The sequence below is a fragment of the Salminus brasiliensis genome, chromosome 3 (assembly GCF_030463535.1).
Source record: "Salminus brasiliensis chromosome 3, fSalBra1.hap2, whole genome shotgun sequence".
Lineage (NCBI taxonomy): Eukaryota > Metazoa > Chordata > Actinopteri > Characiformes > Bryconidae > Salminus > Salminus brasiliensis.
The window spans coordinates 27,953,265-27,977,404 of NC_132880.1; the positions used below are offsets into that span (position 1 = coordinate 27,953,265).

General features: G+C 37.7%; 1 protein-coding gene across 2 annotated transcripts; it reads left to right on the forward strand.

Moving 5' to 3' along the window:
- Window positions 1-7,573: 7,573 nt before the first annotated feature.
- Window positions 7,574-23,808, forward strand: cacng8a (calcium channel, voltage-dependent, gamma subunit 8a). Of its 2 annotated transcripts, none has more exons than XM_072675817.1 (6): window positions 7,574-7,679; window positions 11,020-11,296; window positions 15,177-15,404; window positions 17,972-18,055; window positions 18,219-18,359; window positions 19,795-23,808. In XM_072675817.1, exons 2-6 carry the CDS (start codon window positions 11,266-11,268, stop codon window positions 20,604-20,606), a joined length of 1,296 nt encoding a protein of 431 aa, XP_072531918.1. In that variant the 5' UTR covers window positions 7,574-7,679; window positions 11,020-11,265; the 3' UTR covers window positions 20,607-23,808. The 2 variants fall into 2 exon arrangements, with proteins under 2 accessions (XP_072531918.1, XP_072531919.1); XM_072675818.1 differs by lacking the exon at window positions 7,574-7,679 and adding an exon at window positions 10,739-10,882.
- Window positions 23,809-24,140: the final 332 nt, after the last annotated feature.

Genomic DNA, 24,140 nt, shown 5'->3' on the forward strand with positions numbered 1-24,140 from the left:
ACATATGAGTCCTGAGTGTGTACCACTACATGCACACACAAAGAAACTTGACGTCAGTGTTTTAAAGGAATGGGAGCTGAATGGTCAGTCACTAACAGAAAACAATGTTCCAAGCGTCCAACAGTATATTTGGTGACATTTGATGTAAGTTTTTAGACCCTGTTTAGACCTGGTTTAGACCATAAGTTTGTATAGAATGTCTCATTGTATAAATGTATAAATGTATAAATTAAAAAGTGGTTTTACTTCAGTATTGATTAGCAGACAAATAACAACATTGTCTCCTGACTGCTTGTGAATGCAGTCTTATATTAGTTGGATTTGTCATATCAGTTTATTATATGACAAATATTAGCAGTTTTACACAGAAGAGAATGATCCAGAGGGCAGGGAGGCAGCCCCACCCTACCAAGAACAGACTCGCACCAGCATCAAGCAGACAGCAGGGGGCAGCTCAGGACATGAGAAAGAGAGAAAAAAAGGAGAAAAGGAAGAAGGGCTTGTAAAGGAATTATTTCAAAAAGACTACTTCAATAATTATCAAAAAAGTCATACATCTGAATAGTACAGAACAGTCCTAATATGTAAACAGGTTACAATGACAAAGAAGACAGTATATGTAATGGAGGGTTAAGTTAAATCTTGTATAAAGACTTAGAGTTTAAATCTAGATTTAAAGACTGAGAATGTGTCTGAGTCCAGTAACAAGAAGGTTATCTCAGAGTTGGGGAACTTTATGAGAGAAAGCTCATCCCCCTGCATTATATTTTCTAATGCAAGAAACTGACAGTAGGCTAGTGTCCTGCCAGCAAAGCATACATGATGGGTTGTGGAATTTGTGGAGTTCCCCAAGCAGACATGTATAAAGTACTAGAGACCCAGACTTGAGTAAAAGTACAAGTGCTCTATCAAAAAAGTGATGTATAGAAGTAGAAGTGATCTTTAAGATCCATACTTCAGTGGAAGTACTAAAGTATTCAACATTTTTTGTACTTCAGTATTGCAAGTAGTTTATTCTGGAATTTACTACTTAAGTACTTAAAAAGTAAAAGTATGATTATTGTATTATGTAGTTACTACAGAAAGCAGTCAAAAGTTTGAGTATCATTGTTAATATTATTTCAAATGCTTAGACTTAAGGACTGTCACAATTCATTTGGCAATAGTACAAGGGCAGGGATGTAGAAGACAGAGTTTAGGTACATTGAGTCTTCAATTAACTCTCTAAACAAACTTGCCAAAAAGAAAGGCTAAACAGAATTCACAACACCTTCCAGAAACCCATACCTCATTCACCCACTATAAAGCAGTTATTTCACATTAGAAGTCGACAAATAACAACCCATATCAGTCCTGAGTGTGTACCACTACATGCATACACAAAGTAACTTGACGTCAGTGTTTTAAAGGAACAGGAGCTGAATGGTCAGTCACTATCAGAAAACTATGTCTAAGAGAAATATATGAGACTAAGATGGCATCTTAACTAGAATATTATATTATATTTATATATATATTATATTTACACTTGGTTGTATTTTGTTTAGTAGTTCAGTGACTACTCAGTAGTTCAGTGAAGAAGTTAAAAGTTTCAGCAGCTGAGGTAGGAGAGACTCTTAATATGACAACTGTGGCCCGGGTTCTTCATCAGTCAAAACTTTATGGGAGAGTGGCAAAGAGAATAAACCTTGACTACAGTTCACCCTAGGGCGCATGGGAGACTTCATGATCAACTGAAAGAATATTCTTTGGTCTGATAAGACCAAAATGGAACTTTTTGGACACCACACTAGATGCAAATTTTTGGCGGACACCTAATACTACACAGATAGAATATGATTATAGCAAAGATGCTAAAAAGAGTGAAAGTAATGATGGTTAATTGTGGTAATAATAAAAATAGTAGCAATTAGTTATCTGGAAGGTTATGTTATACATGTAATTTGCTTTACATGCATTACTTTACATTTCCTATTGGAATGCCATGTGCTTGTAGCAGAACCCTGCCAACAGCAGCCACCTTCAGTTCAGACGTCAGTCCCCTCCATTTACATTTCAGTCAGAAGGTACAAAACAGAATGCAGGTTACAAATGTAACTGTGGTTATATATATAGGGTAACCACCAGACAACACAGACAGAGCAAATGGATCCATAGGCAATGCCAGCCACTGAGACTCATATGTTTGTACAAGCATTTTTTTGCCTCAGGCAAATGCAATTAAATAGAAGTACAAATATTTAGTTCCAATAATGCTTGAATAATTAATCTTTCTAAATATCTTAAATACAGTAGCTTCTAAATCCCCTATATAACGCTCCAAGTCTTTTCCACTTCTTAGGCAGAGATGACAAAAACATGGCAGCCAATCATTTGTGTCATTGTAGGATGTTAATTATCATTAAATGGTTGCCATGGATGTTGGCCTTGTTGTAAATCCTCAGTGGTCACATCTGGGGTTTAGCCCTGATGGCATTATGCATTGTCTGTATTGTTCTCCTTCAGTTTCAGAAATGCCCATTAAATTATGCAAATGTGACCATTAGTGAGGTGGTATGAAACAATAACTTTTGCCTTGACACCAGTCTCGAGCTAAAAAGAATCATTTGTACTTTGTTCAGGTACAAAGCAGCCTATTATAGAAAAAAATATTAATTTTACAGGCAGCCTTTTTAAATGAAAATCTGTTTTCAAAACATGCTAGGGCAGTTTCATATGGCTCTCCAAACTTGTGAATGCTAGATAGATAGGTCACAAGGTTAGTGTCGTACTGTGTGCTAGCATGTCAAGATATTTACTATCAGGGTTTATTGGTCTGAGTAAACATCCCACAGGTTCAGAGTACTTTCTAGATCTAGATCGATTCAAATGGACGGTGGCAGTCCAGGCAGGTTTGGAAGTAATCCTGCTGTATTACAATAACCCCTCGTAATTAACATTTATACTGCTTGCAGTTATTAGAGTGTACAGCCCTGGCAATGAATCTGTATGATTTTATATGTTAAGTAATAAATTAAAAAGTAAATGTAATATAAGGAAGCTAACAAATATGAGGGATACATTAATAAAGTACATATAAATATAATATGAAGCCAATATGACTATATGAGACCTATCTCTTATTACTCAGCACAAGATAAGGGTAAATGATGTCTCTGTAACCTCCAAAGCACATTGGAAGTAAAACAGCTGCAGATCAAATGCAGAACACCACCCAGGGGCAAGGACAGACATATTGATGCTGTTGCTCATATGGCATGCTCAATTAGGTTTTAAATGACAGAATATTTTGGTGATTTAATCTTTTTTCATACTGATTCCATACCTGTTCATATTACAGGATTACAAATAAAGCCATATTTCCAAACACTGTCAACATCCAAAAATGTTATGTCCCAACGTTTTCTTGGCAGATGATGTTTCATGGAACAGATGTTTATCAATGTTTAACATAGCACTGCAGACTAACATACACTTTGTATGAAGATTTTTATGTGTGGAAAACGTACCAAAATGGAAATTAAAAGATACACTATGCTGATTTAATGCCGCTCAATCTCTTAACAGAAAAAATGTGTGTGTGGATTTGTTTTTAAATAAAGAAATGCTGAACACATGTCTGAATTGAACAAAAACCACCTTACAATATGCAATCAGCTCAACTGCATTGTAATCCACAGTGTAACACTGTCAACGTGCCAAAACAAAATGCAATGAAAAGCAATGCAGTATTTGTGCAACAACGAAATGCAATCACTGTGCACTCATTTACGTGGGTGTTTTCAATCACCTTATGATTGGCTGAAATCTGCATCCCAAAAAAAAAAAAGACATTCCTACTTTGAGTACGTTAATTACACATTTTCTTTTACTTTCACAAGACCCCCACAGCAAACATTTGATGTTAAGAAAATTGCCATTTATCTGGACCTTGACACAAAAAAGGGCTTTACACATTAAGGCATATTATTCCTGCATTTACATCTGCCTCCGCCTCTATACTGTGACAATTGGTATTGGACAAAATATTGTGCCAACCCTAAAATGGACCATTAAATCACTTAGAATTAAATAATTAAACTTTTTTTTTTAACGCATACAGCAAATTTGCCAGTGTTAAATCAACACTGATAGTGTTAAATTAACACTGTGAGTGTTAAAGTTTAACAGTTTTAATTTAACACTATCAGTGTTGATTTAACACTGGCAAATTTGCAGTGAAATTTATTTTCCCTTTCCTTGTGATATTGTCATTGTGGAGAGGTTCTGTTTCAGCAGCAGTGGTACTATATATGCAGTATAATGCAGTAGACAATGTATTTACCTCATGAGGACACAAGATAGTTTGATGTGGACATGAGATTTTGAACTTGTTGATGTTTATTGAGGTTCCTGCTGGAACATCCTGACAATGGTGTTGCAATAATCTAGCCTTGAGGCGATGAAAGCATGCATACATTTTTCAGCATCATGCAGGGAAAATGCATTTCTTAGCTTGGCAATGTTACAAATATGTAGCTATGCAAATTTTAGCTGCTGAACCAGGATTTACGGGAAATCAGGCACATTTAACATTAAATATGATCCGTCTTTTTGTGGCTTTTGACCCAAATAAGAACCTCTGTTTTGACACTGTTTAGAAGAGGGAAGTTATATGACATTCAGCATTTAACATCTTTTTGTGGAAGTCTGGTGCTGTGGGGTAGGTTGACCTGGATGAAGCAGTTTGTCCCAAATGCAACAATTCTAAGCTAAGTCCCTGCTCATGGCTGCACATACTGTAGACGAGGTAATAATTTCATAAACACTATCCCTTGTTGTTAGGAGATTCGCTTGTAAACACTGTCTCATGAGGAGACAAACATAAAATAAAAGTATTAAAGTCCACAAGTTCTGATGCCCTTTCCCAGACCCTTCCCAAGTGCTCTGGGTGGCACATCCTTAAATAAACTACAATTCTCTAACCTGCAGGGAACATGAGGTTGCATAACAGATGCCCTAAGGGTTTTGCTTTAGTAGCAGCACAAAGTTTCCCCTATAAAGAAATATAATGGAAAAAAGCAAAATGATTATTTCTCATTTTACGAGAAGGTTTTTAATTAAATACATCATAATAGCCAAAACAATTCAACAAAACAAAAATCACTCTTTATGACTATTTACAAATGGTTATTTGAGTGATGCCATAGAAAAACCTGTTTTGGTCCCATAAAGAACCATGTTTGTCATTTAGATGTGTGAGTGTGAAGAAACCTTAAAAGACCCCAAAAACTCTCTTTTCATGCAAAGATTCTTTATCAATGTAAAGGTCACATGTCTATTACAAACATGGTTCTTTACAGAACCAAAAGCCTTTCTAATATGTCATCGCTAAAAGAACCATCTGTAGCATCTTTACTTAGAGTATAGCAATCATATAAATGCTATTCTCAATATTACAGTCAGTGGAGAATTTAAAATGCATGTATTTAGCTAAAATGCTACATAATGTCGCTTTTATACAATAACATATTTTAGAAATAGTTGTACTGTATTCATGTTCCTATCTGTAATGGGAACTTCACTGCTGGTTCCATATTAGCACTCGTAGGTGTTCCCTACCTCTAAAATCTGTACATGACTGTAGGAATGAACTACCAGTTATTCCATTTGCATTGGAAACAGCGATGAATTAAAGCAGCGTTATGGTTGCTGGGTGTAATTATTTTATATAACAGACCTTTGTAGACAACTATAAATGTGCATTTGTTGACAAGCAGACAGGTACAGAACCGGCATCTGAAGTGAGAAGGTCTTAGAGTAATATTACAGGGTTTTACACAAATATGACTTTTCATAGCAATACACAGTTTACATAAAAAGGTCTTGTGCTGTTATTTCACTTTTTCCAATGTCTTTACTTTTTCAGTTTTCAGGATGGTGTGTGTGCTTTACTATTATCATTGTTATTGTTGTTGTTTATATATCAAAAAACAATGAATTGATCTCATTCTTTGCAGGAAACCTTTCCATTTCCGTTTCTATGAGAGTAGATGTGTTCCAAAGACCTTGAGCTGTTATACAAGACAACATTTTTTTTGCTATTTTTTTATGTTTTACATTGTGCGTGAGGGACTGGTGGGTCAATGAAATGTCTTTTTGTGTCCTTCGTTTTTTTTTTTTTGTTTGTTTGTTTTTTGATATTTTGTTTTTTGGTTTTTTTTAGAAACCAAGCATTTTGTCAGTTGTATTTAGCCATCGGCTGCTCCCAGAAACTGAGAGAATAAGCAGTAACTGGGGAAACAGGACAGCAAAACCTGTTTTGTTTTACATCAGGTACAAAAAACAGAATATTAAAATACAAACAGCTGGTCTCCACCATGTTGTCTATCCTCTTCAAAATACTTCCTCGGCAGAGTATGCTTGTGAGTCGTCCGCTGAAGTCTTCCTCTCCTCCTGCATTGAGACACCAGCAAGAGTTTGTTTTTTGAAATCAAATTCATTGAGCAGTGGTTTTCCAACCTTGGTCTTGGAGAACCACCTGCCCTGCACATTTTAGTGGTCCAGCACCAGGGTTTGGAACTACAGTCATGGAGGAGTAAAGGGGATAATAAAACTTTAATTCCACATGGTCCCTAAGCAGTGCCCTTGATATTGGCTAAGGGAATTTCAGGTGACCAAATTCCATCATTTGGCCTTGCAAAGTCATCACAACCACTACTCTATGGCAAACGAACTGCATCCATAACACAATATAAATAACACATGATTTTATTAACATACAACATGTTAGGGTCATGTTTACATTGTGATAATGAGCGGCAGCTGTTTTAACCCTCAAGATGCAGTGACTGAACTTTACAGCTTTACTTAACAGTACTGAAGCGAGCTGTTCCTCACTACTCCCCACACAGTTTGACACTTTCACTCCTTATGGTTTGGAATCTTACTTAAAATGTCTAAATTCCCTGTCTAGTCCACTTCACAGGAAACTACTCGGGAATAGTCGGGATACACCTTTTATTGTCTTTTTTCTAAGGACACTCCATATGGATTCTCTCCTTTTTGTGACTGGCTCACATTAGCTCCAGCTCCACATACTCACTATGACTTGTCCCTGATCTAATACATCTGAAATAAATAAATAAATAAATAAATAAATAAATAAATAAATAAATAAACAAAACGTGTGCACCAGATAAAGAACAGTTCAAATAATTCATTGAAAGCCCTATACTGCCATGACCTTCACGTCCATGATGAGTGTATGTAAACCACTAAACACATCAGTAGGTTTGCTCGGTAATAACATGGATACATTTGGACTGAATGTCTGTGTCTTCAAGCAATTAGAAGAAAAAAAATAAATAAATAAATAAATAAATAAAATAAAAAAATAAAAATATATATATATATATATATATATATATATATTTATATATTCAGAGCATAGATTAGTAGATTTTTATAGTTTTTTTTATAGTGATGGTGATAAAGAAACGTTGATTAATCGATGACATTCTCCTTTAAGCTGTGATCAGAGAGGTACACTGTGACTGTATGGTCATATTTTGCGGCTATTCATGCGCTCCAGCTTTTGACCGAGCCACGCCTCCTTTTAAGCCGCGTCTCTCCAGCCGCTCTCCTTTCCGGAGAAAAGCCGGTGGAAAGCGCAGCCAAAGCGGTGGGTTATTGAAGAGGTAAGAAAAAAGAACTCGGCCTGTGTTCGTGTCGTTTTCGGACGTGAAACTGCAATTATAATAAACGCTGTCGGAAGAAGAAGTAATTTCGCAGAGGCTGAGCGTAACGGGTGTTGAGGATTTAACGCGCAAAAATAGTGGTTTCCAGGAATAATCAGGTGGTTCTCTGTAGTTCTAAACACATGCCTACAGGTTCTCACAAAACGAGTAAGCTGTTCGTTGGTTTAGCAGGGAGTGCGCGTTTAGTGTTAAGGCAACAAACACAAACTGTCTAAGGTAGTCTGTTTCTTCGATTAGCGCAAATATGTCAGTGAAATGTCATTAGACAGTCCGTTAGCCATTAACTTTGGTCATAAGCTATTGGTAGTCAATAAACCCTTCTGTGAAAACGCAGCAGCGCTGCCATAAAGCTGTGAGACGCTGGTCATACATGGTGAGTAAGCTGTTGACTGTATCCGTGCTGATGTTGCTAAACAAGCCCTTGATCAGGATGGCTAATGCCCTGTATTACCACCCATGCACATTCTGTGTCCAATAAGTAGGACTGCCACTGGCTGTGACTGTAAATGTGAAATGCAGTTTGGCTCCATCTGGTATGACTGTCACTAATAGACTCATATACATTTGTGAAATCATCTGACATATGCAGCAGTGCAGTACCAAGGTGGTTTTCGTCCTGGAGGGACGGTCAGTTCTGGCAAACACGCCACAGTAACCAGTTACTGTGAATGTCTTTAGTGTATCGCTGTAGAGAACTATGGCAAAATGATTTACGATATTGTTTATAAATATCGTCTGTCATGATGATGTAGCCCCGATGAAAACTTTCACAATCAAGTCTGACTCGAGCACAGCCTGATGAATACATTTGGTTTAAACGTGTTTGAGCATGATCACTATTTTTTTATACAAGCAACACACAAGCAAATCTTGTTTGATAGAAATAACATTTTCATTTGTGAATTTTGCATTGGTGAAAATGTAATTTTTTGTTCATGGATCAGCAGATGTTCTAACAATGAATAAATGAAGATGCCATGCCCTTGATGAAGATATATATTAATTGAACACACTGTGCCTTTAGAAAGTTTGAGTTTGAACTCTTTGAACTCTCTACAAATTTCTTGTTCTTCTAGTTTTGCTACATAAAATTTGACCTGACACATAACTAGATCTTTATGCAATTACTAAAATTAGATAAAGAACCCAGTTAAGCAAATCAAACACAAAAAAAAATTGTACAGACCAGTTTGTACAGATCTACCGTCCCTGTAGTTACTGAATGCTACACCTTAGTGGGTAAGAAGCTTTGGAGTGTTATTGGAGTTAATGAGCAAGAGGATCCAACATTAAACATCCTGGAGAAAATATGTAAATCCTTGCTCTTAGTAAGTAGTATGACTCTCTTTAGCAGAAATAACATGTGCTGATGATCATTCCTGCACAACAGGCTGGTGGAATTTCATCCCATTTCTCTTTACAAAACTGCTTCATCTCAGTGAAGTTGATGGGTTTCTTTACATGACCTGACCTTTCTAGGTCCTGTTTTGGGTTAAGATCTGGACTTTGACTTGGTTGTTCCAAAATGTTGAATTTCTTGGCGCCGGACCCACTTACAGTTAAGCTCCTGTATAATTTGCTGGTACAATCCAGACTACTTGGGTCCATCTATAATGGCAAACTCTCCTGGATTCAATGCAGCAAAGCAGTCCCAACCACGATACTGCCACCCTCATGCTTAACAGTTGGGATGAGGTTCGTATGTTAGAGTGTTGTTTTTTTTTCCAGCCTTTGACGTGAAGCAAAGACCCACATCAATGTTCTTGAAAGATGGACGAGCTCGCCAAACTTACACCTAATTGTTAACCTGTTGACTGAAACACCCAGTTGACTTCAGTCGTCCCTTTAAATGAATTCATTTAAATGAAAAAAATGAATGTTTTGTTAGTTATATAGGTAACGCTAAATATGACCTGGTCATATTTCATGTAAAATTTATGCTGAAATAAAAGAAATGTAGAGGTTTTCCAACTTGTCTAGTGGCACTGTAATTACTTGTGTACTTGAGCAAAAGGTGAATGTAATAGCAAGAGATTGCACCAGTCTAATACTAAGCATGGCTATCAGGCCAATATCAGCAGCAATAAAGATATTGGAGGGGAAAAAGAATCAACCCTATAATAAATCTAGTTTGTACATAAATTCTCAGGTAAAACAAATACAAGAAAATATATATGAATATATTGAAATAGACCAACAGGATGACATTGCAGTTCTGTACAACTATAAGCTCTAAAGTGTGAACACTGTTTTAAGTTTGAGTCAATAAACCTTTTGTTTAATTTATCATAGTATATATTTTTTCGAGAATTGTGATGCTACATTTTATATTATATATCTGAAGTCAAACCTTCTAGTTGTTTGAACTAGATAGCCTACTTTTGTAAGGTGCTTGCCTTAAGTAAAGTGTTTCTGTAAAAAATAGCTATTCAAGTAATTCAATACCTTAAAAAAAGAAATTACATATTTAATATGAATATCTGAATATCTCTACCTCTACATACATATCAGTATTGTATAAAATGGTTATGAATATGCTGCCTGAAACCTACTGCTAGTCCAAGTTTCAATATTTTAGTTTTTAAAAGAAAGGTGGTATTGTTTCATCTCTGCTGATGGTACAGTAAATGTCCATTTGAAATGCTAAAGCTCCTTTTGCTGTGTGGCAGCTAGGTTTATCATAGTGAGCAAATGCACACCTACTGTTGACCATGCAGTCCTTTCTCATATGACCATCATCACACATGAAAGCTGAACTAGCATCTCTGTAGATTACCTTATATTTAAATAGTGACGGTCAAGGCTTTTAGAATCAGTAATTGTGTTTGGCAGAATCCACCCCCCACTGCCTTCAGTCACCAATATCAACTCCCCCACCCCTCACTCACATTCACACACACCATCCTGTTCTGTTCTCGACTTTAGAATGCACTGTTGCCATGGTGATGCTATGGCGCACGCTCTCTTTCTCTCTCTCTCTCTCTCTCTCTCTCTCTCTCTCTCTCTCTCTCTCTCTCTCTCTGTCGTTTTCTCTCTCGCTCTCTCTTTTTCTGTTCTTTTAATATATCCCTCTCGTTTTCTTTTTCTGTGGATCTGTGGAGCCTTCTCGGGTCCACTGGTTTCTGTAGGTCTTAAAAGGAAAGGTGTAAGCTTGACTGTTTTTTTATATAAATATTTCGGCAGATTCTCAAAGTGAATTGCATTGCCTCTCTCCTTAACATCATCTTAACATGTTGTCCTGTGTTCCCTCTTTCTTTTCGATGTGTCTGACTTTCTTCAGGAGAAATATTGCTGTCATGAAGTCCTTCTGAGAGGAGAGAAAAAAAGCAAAACCTAGAAAATCTACTCCCACCCACGGGCAAGAAAACGGGGGAGAGAGAGAGAGACAGAGAGAGGAAGAGGGAGGGAGAGTGAGCGTGTGTGTTTGAGAGAGGGAGAGAGAGAGAGAGGGTGAACAGTCGATGGATGCTGCTTGGACGGATTGGTCGGTACGTTCTTCTGTGACGAGGACCAGAGTGCTGCGAGGATGGATGGAAAAAGCAGACACATTCCTCCAGGTAACACACACACACATGCACACATGGAGGCACACGTACACACTAACACACATATGTGCTGATGTCTCTGTGCTTTAAGCGTTGACCACTGAGCTCTTGGCGGACACTATGGGGTTAATGAAGTGTTCTGAAGTGATGGTTTATGGGGCTCTGTCTACAAATGTTCTTCACTGTGAACATCTAGATGTTCTGCACGTCTGTGTCTTGCCCTCTGTCTCTAATTGGAATGCTGTCTCTTTGCATATTCACATATTAGGGTGTGTGAATGCTTATGTTTAATCCACATATGATCCAGCATATGTCCTATCAAAGCTTTTAAAAAAGGTCTGTTCCTGCACATTCATTTTTAGCAGGCCTATTTAATCAGCCACCAATCAGGGTGAACATCTGAAATGCAAATGAATTCTTTGTGTTGTACCTACAGTAACAAAGCAACTAAGGACCTGAGCGGCGTTTATATATACTTGGAATCCTGGGCCTAGTTCACAGAACCTATATTCTGTTGCTTGGATCAACAGCACTAGTCAAATATTTAGTATTCAGTATATCTGATTTTATGTATGGTGTTTAATATTAACACTTGTTTACCAGCAGGACAAAAACTCAGTTTCATTTCATTTGAGGGGCCTAAAATACTCCTACAACCTGTTAGCCCCACATATATGTGGTGTGGTGTTCATAAGTAATAGATTAAGAAGTTTTTGGTACTGTGTCTTTGAGACTGATACTGTATGACCTCTGTTCTGATTGGTTGCCCTGTAGTGTGCCTCAAAAAGCACTCCAGGCTAAAACACACCTTATGACATCAACATGAACATGAGCAGAGCAACACTGCTGTAGGTTTAGTAGGTTTAGTTTGACCTATGCAAATATGTTAATGTTTGTGACGTCACAAAAACAGTTATGGCTGTTTTGCAGTTTCCATACATAGACTGTGTGGAATGTGGATGAGTGATACATGGGAAACTTAGTGTTTTTGTGATGTGGGCCCTTAAACATAATGCTTATATTATAATTGCCTGGTTGCTACTGCTGTCTTTGACTTTCAATCTCCATCCATTGGTGTTTTCTCTATAAGAGTGTGGAATTGAGTTGAGCTACATGCTTTTAAGGAATCACGTTTCAAAATGTGAAACTGTTCAGACAATTCTAATGGGTTTTCATAAACCAACGGTTTAAGAAGCATGACTGGAAACATATTTTGGTGTTCTGATTAGTTAAGGTTGTTTGCGAGATCCTTTTAGACATCAACGCAAGCAGCAGGACAGTTTTAGACTGATGACATACAATGCTAAACAAAGAAGCATTGCAGTCCTTCGAGATGAGTTGTTGTGCTTGTGAAAAGCAGGCTACACATTGGAACGATGACAAATCCTTGGCAAGTATGCTGAGTAGCTTTATCAACCTGAGATTTTAGCGCGGTGAATGTACTGTAAGACGATGATGTATTGACCTGGCTGCTTGTTTCCATTCAAGGATATCAACATGATGGCATGGGTGGGTGTCAAATGCATGTAAAGTAGATTCAGAGGGATGCCTAGTGGCCAAATGGCAATTGTGGGGACATAGCCTCTGCTTTGCTGCAATTTCTACAAAGCATAATAGATGACTTTAGAACTGCCGCCAAAGTATTAGTGTATTACAGATGATGCAAATAAATTATAATAAGATTTAAATAGGGATGTAATGGTTAAACAAAAGTCACAGTATGGTTCACACTGAGACAGTTAACACATTTAGACCTCATGGTTTGGTACAGGTATGGTACAACAGGAAAAAAAAGAAGATTAACCAATTGTTCTTTTTATTTAATTACACAGTTGTGCAAGTTACAGTTTGTTCCATCTAGTGCCGAATAGTCCCACCCTGAAGTTTTTATTACAGCCCGTAGTGAGTTAATTACACAGGAAAAGGTTAATGTTAGCATGTTATATGTGTTTCTACACACACAAACAGACACATCGTCCTCATTCAGTTTACCATGTTTTTTTGTTGAAATAGAGTTCAAATAAGATGTTAAAAGCAGAAATATCAATTCAACAGGTGAGAACAGTGAGAGATAAAGAATAAGGAGATATAAAAAGGATTACTTTTCTCTAAAAGTGGCAGTAAGAGAAAGAGAGACCACAATTAGCAAGTCACAAACCACTACAGTTCCCACAATACCAAATCCAACAGCTTGCAGGTTAAGGTTTCCAGGTGGCATATGCGCTTGTAAAATTACCACATTAACCCTAGTAGTGTGTACTGTGTATTTTCCATGGGACTGCGTAATAATCATATTAAGTACTTTTTTTGATGATGCCATGAGGATTAGCATAATATCTAAGATATGTGGCGTAATCAATGGCAAATGGAGAATAGGAATCATTGCAGTTATATATGTGAGATGATTCATCAAACCTTTTATTGCAAATTTTGCACCAAGCATTTTTCTTATCCACCACAGTACTCCCACGCAGATGATTTCTTAGGCACCTATACTCTTTTTAGCTTCAGTGGTTTCTGTGGAAAGAGGTGCAGTTTGTTGCATTCTGAGGCGTGAGGACATGGTTGCCTGGTGCAACTTTTTGATGTAGTCAACTAAACTATCTATTATTTATTTATTTTGTAACATTTTTGACACAACTGTTATACATGGAAGCCTTTGTGATGAAGTCTATTTAAGGCCACTGTTTTTGTGGCTTACCGAAAGATGAAGCTTTCTAACCTTTAATTATGACCTCGACATGAACAATATTGGATATTGGCTTCAACACAGAACCCCGATTCCTGGTTATCCAGCAAAGGATAGGTCCCTCCAAACACATCTAAGCAATTCAGGTTCAAAACAATGTGTTTCTATCACTGAGTAGAACAGAGGTCTGATAAAAAAAAAAAATCTGTATACAAATGAATAAGCTTGACATCTTCCCATCAAAAGACTAACAATCAGCAAATACAACAAGGCCATGAACTGCAGTATCTAAAAATATTAATGTGATACCAACATCATATTTTTTCCACTTATAAAAATATGATTCCTAATTCCTTTCTTTGGAAACCACATCTAGGAACTCTGAGTCTGCTCAGATTTTGACTTAATTACTTTTCATGTAGCTGTAATACCTTCAGTCAACCCAAACTCATGGAAATGCCTTCCAGCTGTTAAGGAATTAGGCATCAATTCAAAGCCAAAAAATCATCAGCCTGCTTTCCAGGATTTTTTCAAAGGAAGTGAAATCGCTTTAGGGGAGCCTTCGCTTTGCCACATCAGTGACATTTCTAATTTGTATATCAGGGCATATGATAAATAAACCTGAAACCTCTGCATCTAATATTCATACTTCCTGCACCTGTATACACCTTCATTCTGTTTTTATTTTGCCATGCTTAGATCCCACATAAACTGAGTAGAGTTTCATTCTGCTTTCATTCAAATCCTTGTCTTTCCCCTCTTGTCACTTCCTCTTCCTTTCTGCTCACTCTGCATTTTTGCTAACCTCCTCTTTTCTAACCTTGGTTGTCATTTGTCATACTTTTCTCCTTGTGTGTTTCAGAAGTGCTGCCAAAAGTGGCAAAAGTGGTGTGCCACTAACCACAGCTCTTTTTTCCCAGTGGAAAAGACTAACCCCTATCCAGTTTTTTTTTTAATATATTAAATAAAGCAAAAACAAAGCAGTACTGATGCATTATAATGTGCATAACAAAGTTCTCAGTAGTGGTTGTGTAACTAATTTTCCCCTAAAAACATAACTTGCCAAAGGGTGCTGAAATCTTTGCATAAATGCATCAGGGCATTGTGATGCATTGATTTAAAGGGGATGATGTAGCTGCATTGAATTTGAAATGTAATCATTACGTTGCAAAACCTCTGTTGTACTTGTCTTTCCACCTGTAGCGATGGTGTGGTGTGAGCGGGGGATCCAGGTGCTCCTCACCATGGTCGGGGCCTTTGCAGCTTTTGCCCTGATGACGGTGGCCATCGGCACAGACTACTGGCTGTATGCACGAGCCTTCATCTGCAACAGCACTGCCAACTCAACTCAGGATGATCCCCACAACAAGGACAAGAAAGACCCCGGAGCCCTAACTCACTCTGGCCTCTGGAGGATCTGCTGCCTGGAAGGTATGCGTGTGGTTGTATATATATATATATATATATATATATATATATATATATATATATATATATATATATCAATGAGCACCTACGGCTCATTGATGTGATCAATGGAAGCCCACTCCCACAAATTTCTCAATGCCTCAAATGGTCAGATCTGTTGTAAAGGCACAAGGGGGACCTACTGAATATTAGGCACTAATGTTATGACTGATCACCAAGTGTGGTAGGTGGCTGAGATAATATACCATAGCAAAACTGTGAAGTGTTTGGCTTTTCAGTTCCTTTTTTGTACATGTTGTACAAGTCCAAATATTGTTCTTCAAATGCAGGTTAATGTACAAATAGCACTTAGGCATATGCACTTGCATTAATGCAGTCGCTGATAAAAGATGTGCATGATTGCAGCACACTGTACAAAAAAGCACTGATTGCTGGAGATTCAGTCTCTCTTGCTTTTTTGAGGTGCATGTGACATGGTGTAAATCTGTTCTCAACATGTTCTCGACAGTAGCTGCCTACAGAATTCTGACAGAAACTGACTGCAGTATTGCATTTTCATTTGTAACAGATCACAAAACCACACAACCTCACTTTGATTGTGATTCTTTATCAAAAATGATTAATCACAGCTGACCAGGAGCACAAGCCATGTCATTTTGGAGATGCTCCAGACCCTGATGTGGCGTTATGTGATAATCAGCATGAATTGCTTAATGCAGTGAAAAACATTATAATTTATTTATATTAATTAATTTATTTATATTTATAATTTAAAAATATATCTGATTCTATATTATAATATACAATAATACAAAGCTGCGGTCATCCCTTTTGCCAGCCATTTCACCAGTAACCCTCCTTGTGGCGGGTTCTGATGATTATCTTCTGGTCAAGTCAAGTGTCAAGTCAACAGTCTTCCCCATGATTGTGGTTGTGAGTACTGAACTAGGCCGAAAGATATTTACACTGTTTAAATAGTAATTAATAATACCAATTATATTAACATGTAATAAATATGAAATATGACCGTTTAGCTTTTTGAAATACATTATTTACAAAACATATATATTTTTTTCATGATATAAATTTTTTCCTTTAAATACACTAGTACTGTTTATATTCATCTAATATATTTCATGTCTGGACATAGAGAGGGAGGCATCAGTGAGCTTGCAGCATGTAAACACACCACAGCTTGTACTCTGGTCGTGTCTCAAGAGGCAGCTTTCCAGCAAACAGTGTCTCTCTTTTCCCACATTTGCATGAGAAACCAACAGGAGTGGATGTCAGTTGCTGTGATTATGCGATGAGTCATCGCAGGTCAAAGGTGTCATGCAGTGATCGTTTTTTTCCCTGCATAATCAAACTAAACAAAAACAGAGCTGTTCAACGTGCGGAACACCACTCGCCCAGCTCTGATCCTTCTGTTACCATGCAGCTGCTCAGTTTTAAAAGCAAGAGGCTGAGAATCTAATATGGCCGAAACAGTCACTTTTATCAGAGGAATGCTTGTAGCTGAGGTTGGACATCTTTGTTTTATCCTCTAAAATGTTTTATCATCTAACTTCAATACGTAAGTTAAGTTCTCCACTGAAATAAAGCAACAGGAGGGGCAGTGGTGGCTCAGCGGTTAGAGTGCCAGGCTATCAATAACAGGGTTGTGGGTTTGATTCCTGGGCTTGGCAAGCTGCCACTGTTGGGCCCTTGAGCAAGGCCCTTTACCCTTTCTGCTCCCTGGGCACTGGAGTTGGCTGCCTACCACTCTGGGTGTGTGTGTACTCACTGTCCCTGGTTCACTAGTGTGTGTGTGTTCACTACCACAGATGATTTAAATGCGGAGGACACATTTTGCTGTACATAATACAGTGACAAATATGTGCACCTTTACCAGTGACCTTTACCTTTTTCCTTTGACTTTGTGTTTGAAAAGTATTGTTGACTTTGATATCATGTTGATATATGTTGACTTCTTCTGTTCGATGTGTCTCTCATTCTAAGATTTTTAGTTCATTTTGGACCTAAACCTGCAGAGCATTAGTTATTGATATGCATAAGCTCAGTATTGTGCCAATTTTAATTGGCTGTTGCTAAAGTTAAAATGCCTCAGTGGTAAAAAGAAACGTCGCTCTGAAAACCGCCACCTTAAAACAGCCCAAATACTTCTGTCCCTTTCCATGTTTCTGTATCTCTCAGCATGTAAAATGTACAAATGTTATAGCTCACTTTAGCACTAGCAATGTTCCAGACACTAGAAGGGTAACAAAAGCTTGTGCCTGCCAACATCGATTTTAGAATTATGAGGGGAGAGAGCACTATCTACCCACCTGGAGAGGGCCCGGTCAGTTGTGCTCTCTCAGACTCTCAGAACTTATGTAATATTTTTAATTTAGACATTTTCTGAAAAAGGATTGATCAGCTTGCCATGTTGTGTGAAAGCCACCAAAGCCAGAGCTTCTTTTATATTAAATTTGCTAGTCTTGAAGTAGCGCACACTCTATGGTTCCTCTTTTTCAAAAAGGGAGACCTCCCTGCAATGTCTCTCACTCTTTTACTCTTACTCTCTCTGTCAGGGTTAAAGAGGGGAGTGTGCTCCCAGATTAACCATTTCCCTGAAGATGCTGATTATGACCAGGATGCTGCAGAGTACCTCTTACGTGAGTTGTGTGTGCACAGTCTCACTGCTAGTTTGTGTTAGATTTGTGTTTAAATTTAGAAGCTTGCAGTAAAGAGAGTAGGAACAAAGGTATCAGTTTTCGCTGATCCGTTTCACGGCTTGATTTTTCTTTCCTGTCCTCTCTTTTCCTTTCCTCTTATAAGGTGTTGTCAGGGCCTCCAGTATATTCCCTATCCTCAGTGCCATCCTGTTGCTGTTAGGCGGGGTGTGTGTGGCCTCCAGCCGCTTCTATAAGAGCAAAAGACACATTATCCTGGGAGCAGGCATTCTGTTTGTGGTGGCAGGTAGGTTGGATGTTTTTAGAGCAAACTGGTCAGCAGATCGTGTCTAACTAGATAACATCTGTATCTAGCTAGATATTTTGCCTCTTAGTCTTCTGCTGCATGATTGTGTCATTTTTAATATATAAGCAACAGAGGGAACAATAAAATTATCTGTATAATTGACACTTTTCCAGTAGGTCTATAATAAAGGAAAAAGGTAATTTTGTAATAAAAAGGTTGATTGCAAACTTACCATACATACAGTAAAGTGAGTACACTCTAATAAATGTGTCTACTAGGAAAATGCTATCTGAGGTGAGCATTGACTACATAAAATGCTTATAGATATATAAAATCAGACTTATGGACAATTATAATACATTTGCACACAAATAATCACATGAAGATACAATATCGGTCTATGGTGTCATCAAGCGATATCAGAAAGGCTCTAATCAGGGCTGGCTGTAACTGGCTAGTAGACTTTGTGTGCACTAAAATAAGAATACTTGAGAATGAGATTCTAGTACATATTCATGTCTTCTATTAAAGATGACAGCAGTGTTTTGGATTTGAAAAGAAATATGCAGTAGTGATGCTAGAAGCAAACAAGACTATCCTAAATGTTTTGATTCTTTTTGAGTTTAAAACCCACCTTCACCTCATCTTCACATGCTGGATTCAGCTTGCTCTAAATAAAATTATGTGTATCTCTGCATATAAATATACTGATTATGTGTGCCTTGCTCTGGTAAATAAATTGACAAAATTATATTCCATGCACTTAATTCTGCATAATTCCAATGCAGGAGTGAAATGTTATGTATTTTGCTTTCAACCAATGTTCTTATATCTTTGCTGTCCAATTATAAACATGTGTCTCCAAAATGGTGACTTTAGAGGCAAAGGCAAAAATGTTATTAACCTTAAATGGATGTTAATGTAAAATAAGTGTTTATTCCAATTATTTTAGATTATTTTACTGATCTGTTCATCCTGAAATATTTAGACAGTGTACAGAACATCTACAAACCATGGAGAAAATTGAAAATGGACAAAAAGTGAGAAATATCGTCTTTGTTTAAACAGAGCAGTCAGATTTTTCAATCAGGTCAGAACAATTGATGTATGTTACTTTACCTCTTAACATTCCAAGGCTTATGACACATGAAGGAGTATTACTACAGGGACTTCTGTACAAACTAGTGGGGCTATTCTTAAAACAAGTGACACTTTGAATGCATGACGAGAGTCATCCTATTGTGCCTGTTATGTAGCCATTAAAAACCAAGCACTGCTCATTCTTGCTCCCTTGTTTATTTTTTTTTATCATAGATTAAATATTTATGTAATTATCATATTTGTTCATAATGGATTGTACTAAACTACTAAACTACTAACTACTAAAATTGATACATATTTTAGATCTGATATCTTATATTTTTTTCTACTCTAGGCCTGAGTAACATCATCGGTGTCATTGTGTACATCTCAGCGGCACTCAGCGACATCTCTCCCAAAAAGGATGAGGACAAGAAGTGGCACTACTCATATGGCTGGTCTTTCTACTTCGGTGGCCTTTCTTTCATCCTGGCTGAAGTGGTGGGCGTCCTGGCGGTCAATATCTACATTGAGCGCAACAAGGAGTTGCGCTGCCGCTCGCGCACTGACCTGTTCCGCAGCACCACCTCAGCCGTGCTGCGTCTGCCCAGCTACCGCTTCCGCCGTCGCTCTTCGCGCTCTAGCTCCCGCTCCACTGCCGAGCCACCACGATCCCGGGACCAGTCCCCCTCCGGTCTCGCTGCCAAGAACTTCGGTCCACCTCTGGCTGCTGGACCACCGCCATTCTCCGTAGCCACACTGCCCAACCCGCACACACATTCTGGAGGTGGAGGAGGAGGAGGGGGTGTTGGGGACATCTCCATGTATACGCTAGGGAGGGAGGGCAAGCCTCCCATGTATGGCACAGTGGACCGTGCCACCCTCTACCAGCTGCACAATTACTTTCCCACCAAGGAAGGAGGAGGAGGGGGAGGCACACTTATGACGGGGACACTGCCCTCGCTGTCCAAGTCCAACCTGGCGGCATCTGCCAACGCTCCCCTCAACGCCTCGTCTTCTTCCGGCCCTGGAGTCCAGGCACCCACACTGTCGGCTGGCTCAACGGCCACCATGGAGAGGGATAGAGGGCTGGGAACGCTGGATAGGCTGGGGAAAGGAGATAGTTCTAACACCAACACGCTAAACAGGAGAACAACACCAGTGTAATGCAGTGGTGATGGCGGCGGTGGTGGGGAGGGGTGGAGCGTTTTAAAGAAAAAGAAAATGGAAGAGGGAGAGATAGTGATGATTCAAGCTGCTTAATATAAACAATAATGGAAAGAGAAGAAGAGAGAATAGATAGAAAAGGAGTGGTCATCAACCCTGATCTTGGATTTGCCATTCTGCAAGGTCTAGGTCCTAATCTAACCTGCCACACCTTCATAAGCTAATTAACATCTTCCAAAGGCCTTGATTTGCTGAATCGGGTGCATTAGTGTAAGGTAAAAAGGGGCCAGTGTCACACTCAAAAGGAGGTGGCCTCGAAGACCTCTCCATTTGGGGTGTAAAAGTACATCTGAAGGTGGCAATTCAACTGCATCTGTTTTCAAAGGTTGCAAACTACAGCATATATATTAAAATTAACAGACAGTAATCCACAGCATCCAAATTGTACATTTCTAGCTTTAAAATCAAATTAAAATGAGCAGAAAGTGAAGCATATTCAAAATGCACCAGAGCAGAGTTCTGTCAGCAAACAGGACTGGACTCCGCTAATTTGATGGAAATGGAAATGTTCTAGTTCAACCTTCATTAAATGCATTTAACTGTTCAATGTGGTAAACCATGCTGATATGCATCAGCTTGTGGTACATGTTTAACTGGCACATTCTATTTATATTTTCTACTGATTTTTACAATCATTAAGAATGTATTGGTGCAACCCTCTGTTTTTATTTATCTAGCTCAGTAGGCTGGTTTAAATTAGACTATCGCACAAAAAGTCCATATTATTTGCCATTCCTTTCCTTTCTAAACTGAAGTTATTCTAAAGCAGAGTTTTTGGAGCCTGAAAAAATGACAGAAGAAGCTAAACCAAGTATTTGTTGAAGTGGTAGACATGTTCCATATAAATAGATTTTTGCCTTTTGTTTTGCAAACAGACTGTTGCCAAATGTCTTCATATATGAAACTAGCTAGTTTCATGCTGCTATATAGGTAAATTCCCTACTTATTAATTTCATAATGATACTAAGGAAGGCTGGGTTTTTGGAAACCATGGTTTTAAATGTGATAAGATGGTATGGAGCAGTATTAGTGTCTGATGGGTGGTATAATTGTTTGGAACTATTTATGCTTTAATAGCTTTATTATAAATATTACATTTCTTTTCAATTTCAATCAGAAGACATCTTAATTTAACTCTGATGACAAACTGTTAAAACAGAAAGTGAGGAATAATAATCTTTATGTGACAAAATAAATTATTTTTAGTGAGATACAGGAATCTAGTTTACCTTTTTGTATTGGTAAAGACATTGGTAAATAGCTAAACTAGACTAGATTTCCTGTATCTCCTTAAACTGTACACCTCCACAATTGCAAGAAAAAACATAATTGGAATTAAACCAATTATTAGAAGGATGCACCACTATGTGACGTGTGGGCCTTTCGCAATATTAGATATTTCTCTTGTACCTATTTGCTGATGTGTAACGATTTATAAAATGTACTAATTGAAAAGAAATGCAACATTTATTTCTGTAGGGTTAGTATTAGTGCAGGAGCCCGATGTGAGTACAATAAATACATAATGAAATTTCAGTTTGAAATACTGTTCATGCAGTCCTAAATAAAATTATGTTATGATAATATTCAATAAAATATGCATTTATTCTATAGTTAGAATAAAACACTAGCTATTTTTTAAACATTCAAACAATAAAAAAAACATAGTGTACATAGGTAAATAGTTTCCTTGGTCAAAGTGTATTCGTTCAATAGACTCGAATACAACCAATAGGTGGTGAAATTGGACATTTCATGATGCATTGAATTGTTTCCTACAGATCTCTAATTGAGTTGAATCATTATTGAGGTGAGAGATTTACACCCCTTAATAGCTGTTTATATGCTGGGCAAGGAGGGCAAGCACTTATGTACACAGGGGCCTGCACTGCCTTCTCTGCACACTTTCAGCAGGGTATGGAAGCAGGAGGAGGGGGAGAAGTATCAATGAGGGGACACTGCCCTCACTGTCCAAGTCCAACCTGGCGGATTCGGCCAATGCTCCCATCAACACCTCGGCTTTTCTCTTACCACAGGTTCTGTGCACCCACGCTGTTGGACAGATAGGCTGAGGTCGAGATAGCACTCAAATGCAAATCTCTAAACAGGACACCAACACCTGTGTGATTGGGTAGAAGGTGGCTGGAGGTCTGAGAGAAAGGAAGTGAGCGAGCGAGTGAGCGAAGAGAGGCGAGAAAGAGATGATCTGAAATACGAATGGCAAACAGGGATGGGAAGAGGAAGCGTGGGAGGAAAAGAGAAAAGGGAGAGAGGGAGCGGGCTGAGAAGCAGAGAAGGGGATGACTCACATAGCACACTGAGAGAGGAGAGAGAGAAGCCAATCATCCTCTTTTTTCTCTCCATTTCTGTTTTTGAACATGGTGACTTTAGTCATAATTAGAGTTCCATCCGCACTTTTACTGATTCACGTTGAAATACTTGATGTGTGTGATGGTGGTCTTACTTTGGGTTCTTCAAGCTCTTTTTAATTCCAGTGCTTTATCATCAGGTTATGCCTGTTACTTACTTAGCATTCCAGTATTATAGTCATTGATTTTCTTTTTTGTAGGTATTGCTGTTTAGGTTTATTTTGATATTAAATTATATGTTAATTTAATAATTTATTGACCTTATTTTAGTTTTACTAGTTTTATCTGATGAATTTAAACTGTGATTTTCTCTTGCACAAACTGACACTATATTTTATGATGTCATTCAGTGTCAAGCATGTGCATATCTGTGAGATTGTGTGACATTATTATTATTATTATTATTATTATTAATTTTATTATGTCTCCTTTTTTACAGAGATGGCTAATATTTAGATCTGTGGAATTTTTTTCATTGTAATTGTAGGTGTATAAGTAGTTAGATTTCATATGAGTATATTTGATTATACAATTAATAACCTTAATATTGTTACAATGGAATGACAACATGTTTTCTCGGAAGCCTAGTTCGGGAAAAAGGAAGAAATGAAAAGGCAGAATGTGAAAATGAAAGACTTTAATGCCGGGGAGCAATACCTATACCTATATAACCTCACCAGAAAAGACAAAAAAATCTATTATAGATATATTATATAAATAAATATATGTGGAACTTTTTTGATGAATAAAACAAAATATATTCTATAAATGTACCCCATTGAGATATGTATGCAGCGTCTTTACCTTATAATTTTTTTAGCATTTATTATTACTGTCTTTTGTATTGGTAAATATACGTGTTTTGTAATATATATTTTTTAAGTTGCACATTAATATTATCACCCTTTTATTCATTACTAGAAAGGGAGTCACCAATCACCATTATACTGTTTGCCACAGTGAAAAAAGCTAAATATCATAAGAATGCTGGCAAATGTGGGTTTTAATCAATTATGAACAAGCAGTAACATGTGCATGCAAGTTTACATATTTGAAAAGATCTTGTGGGCATTTTTCTAAAGAATCTTACACTCTAATATACCTT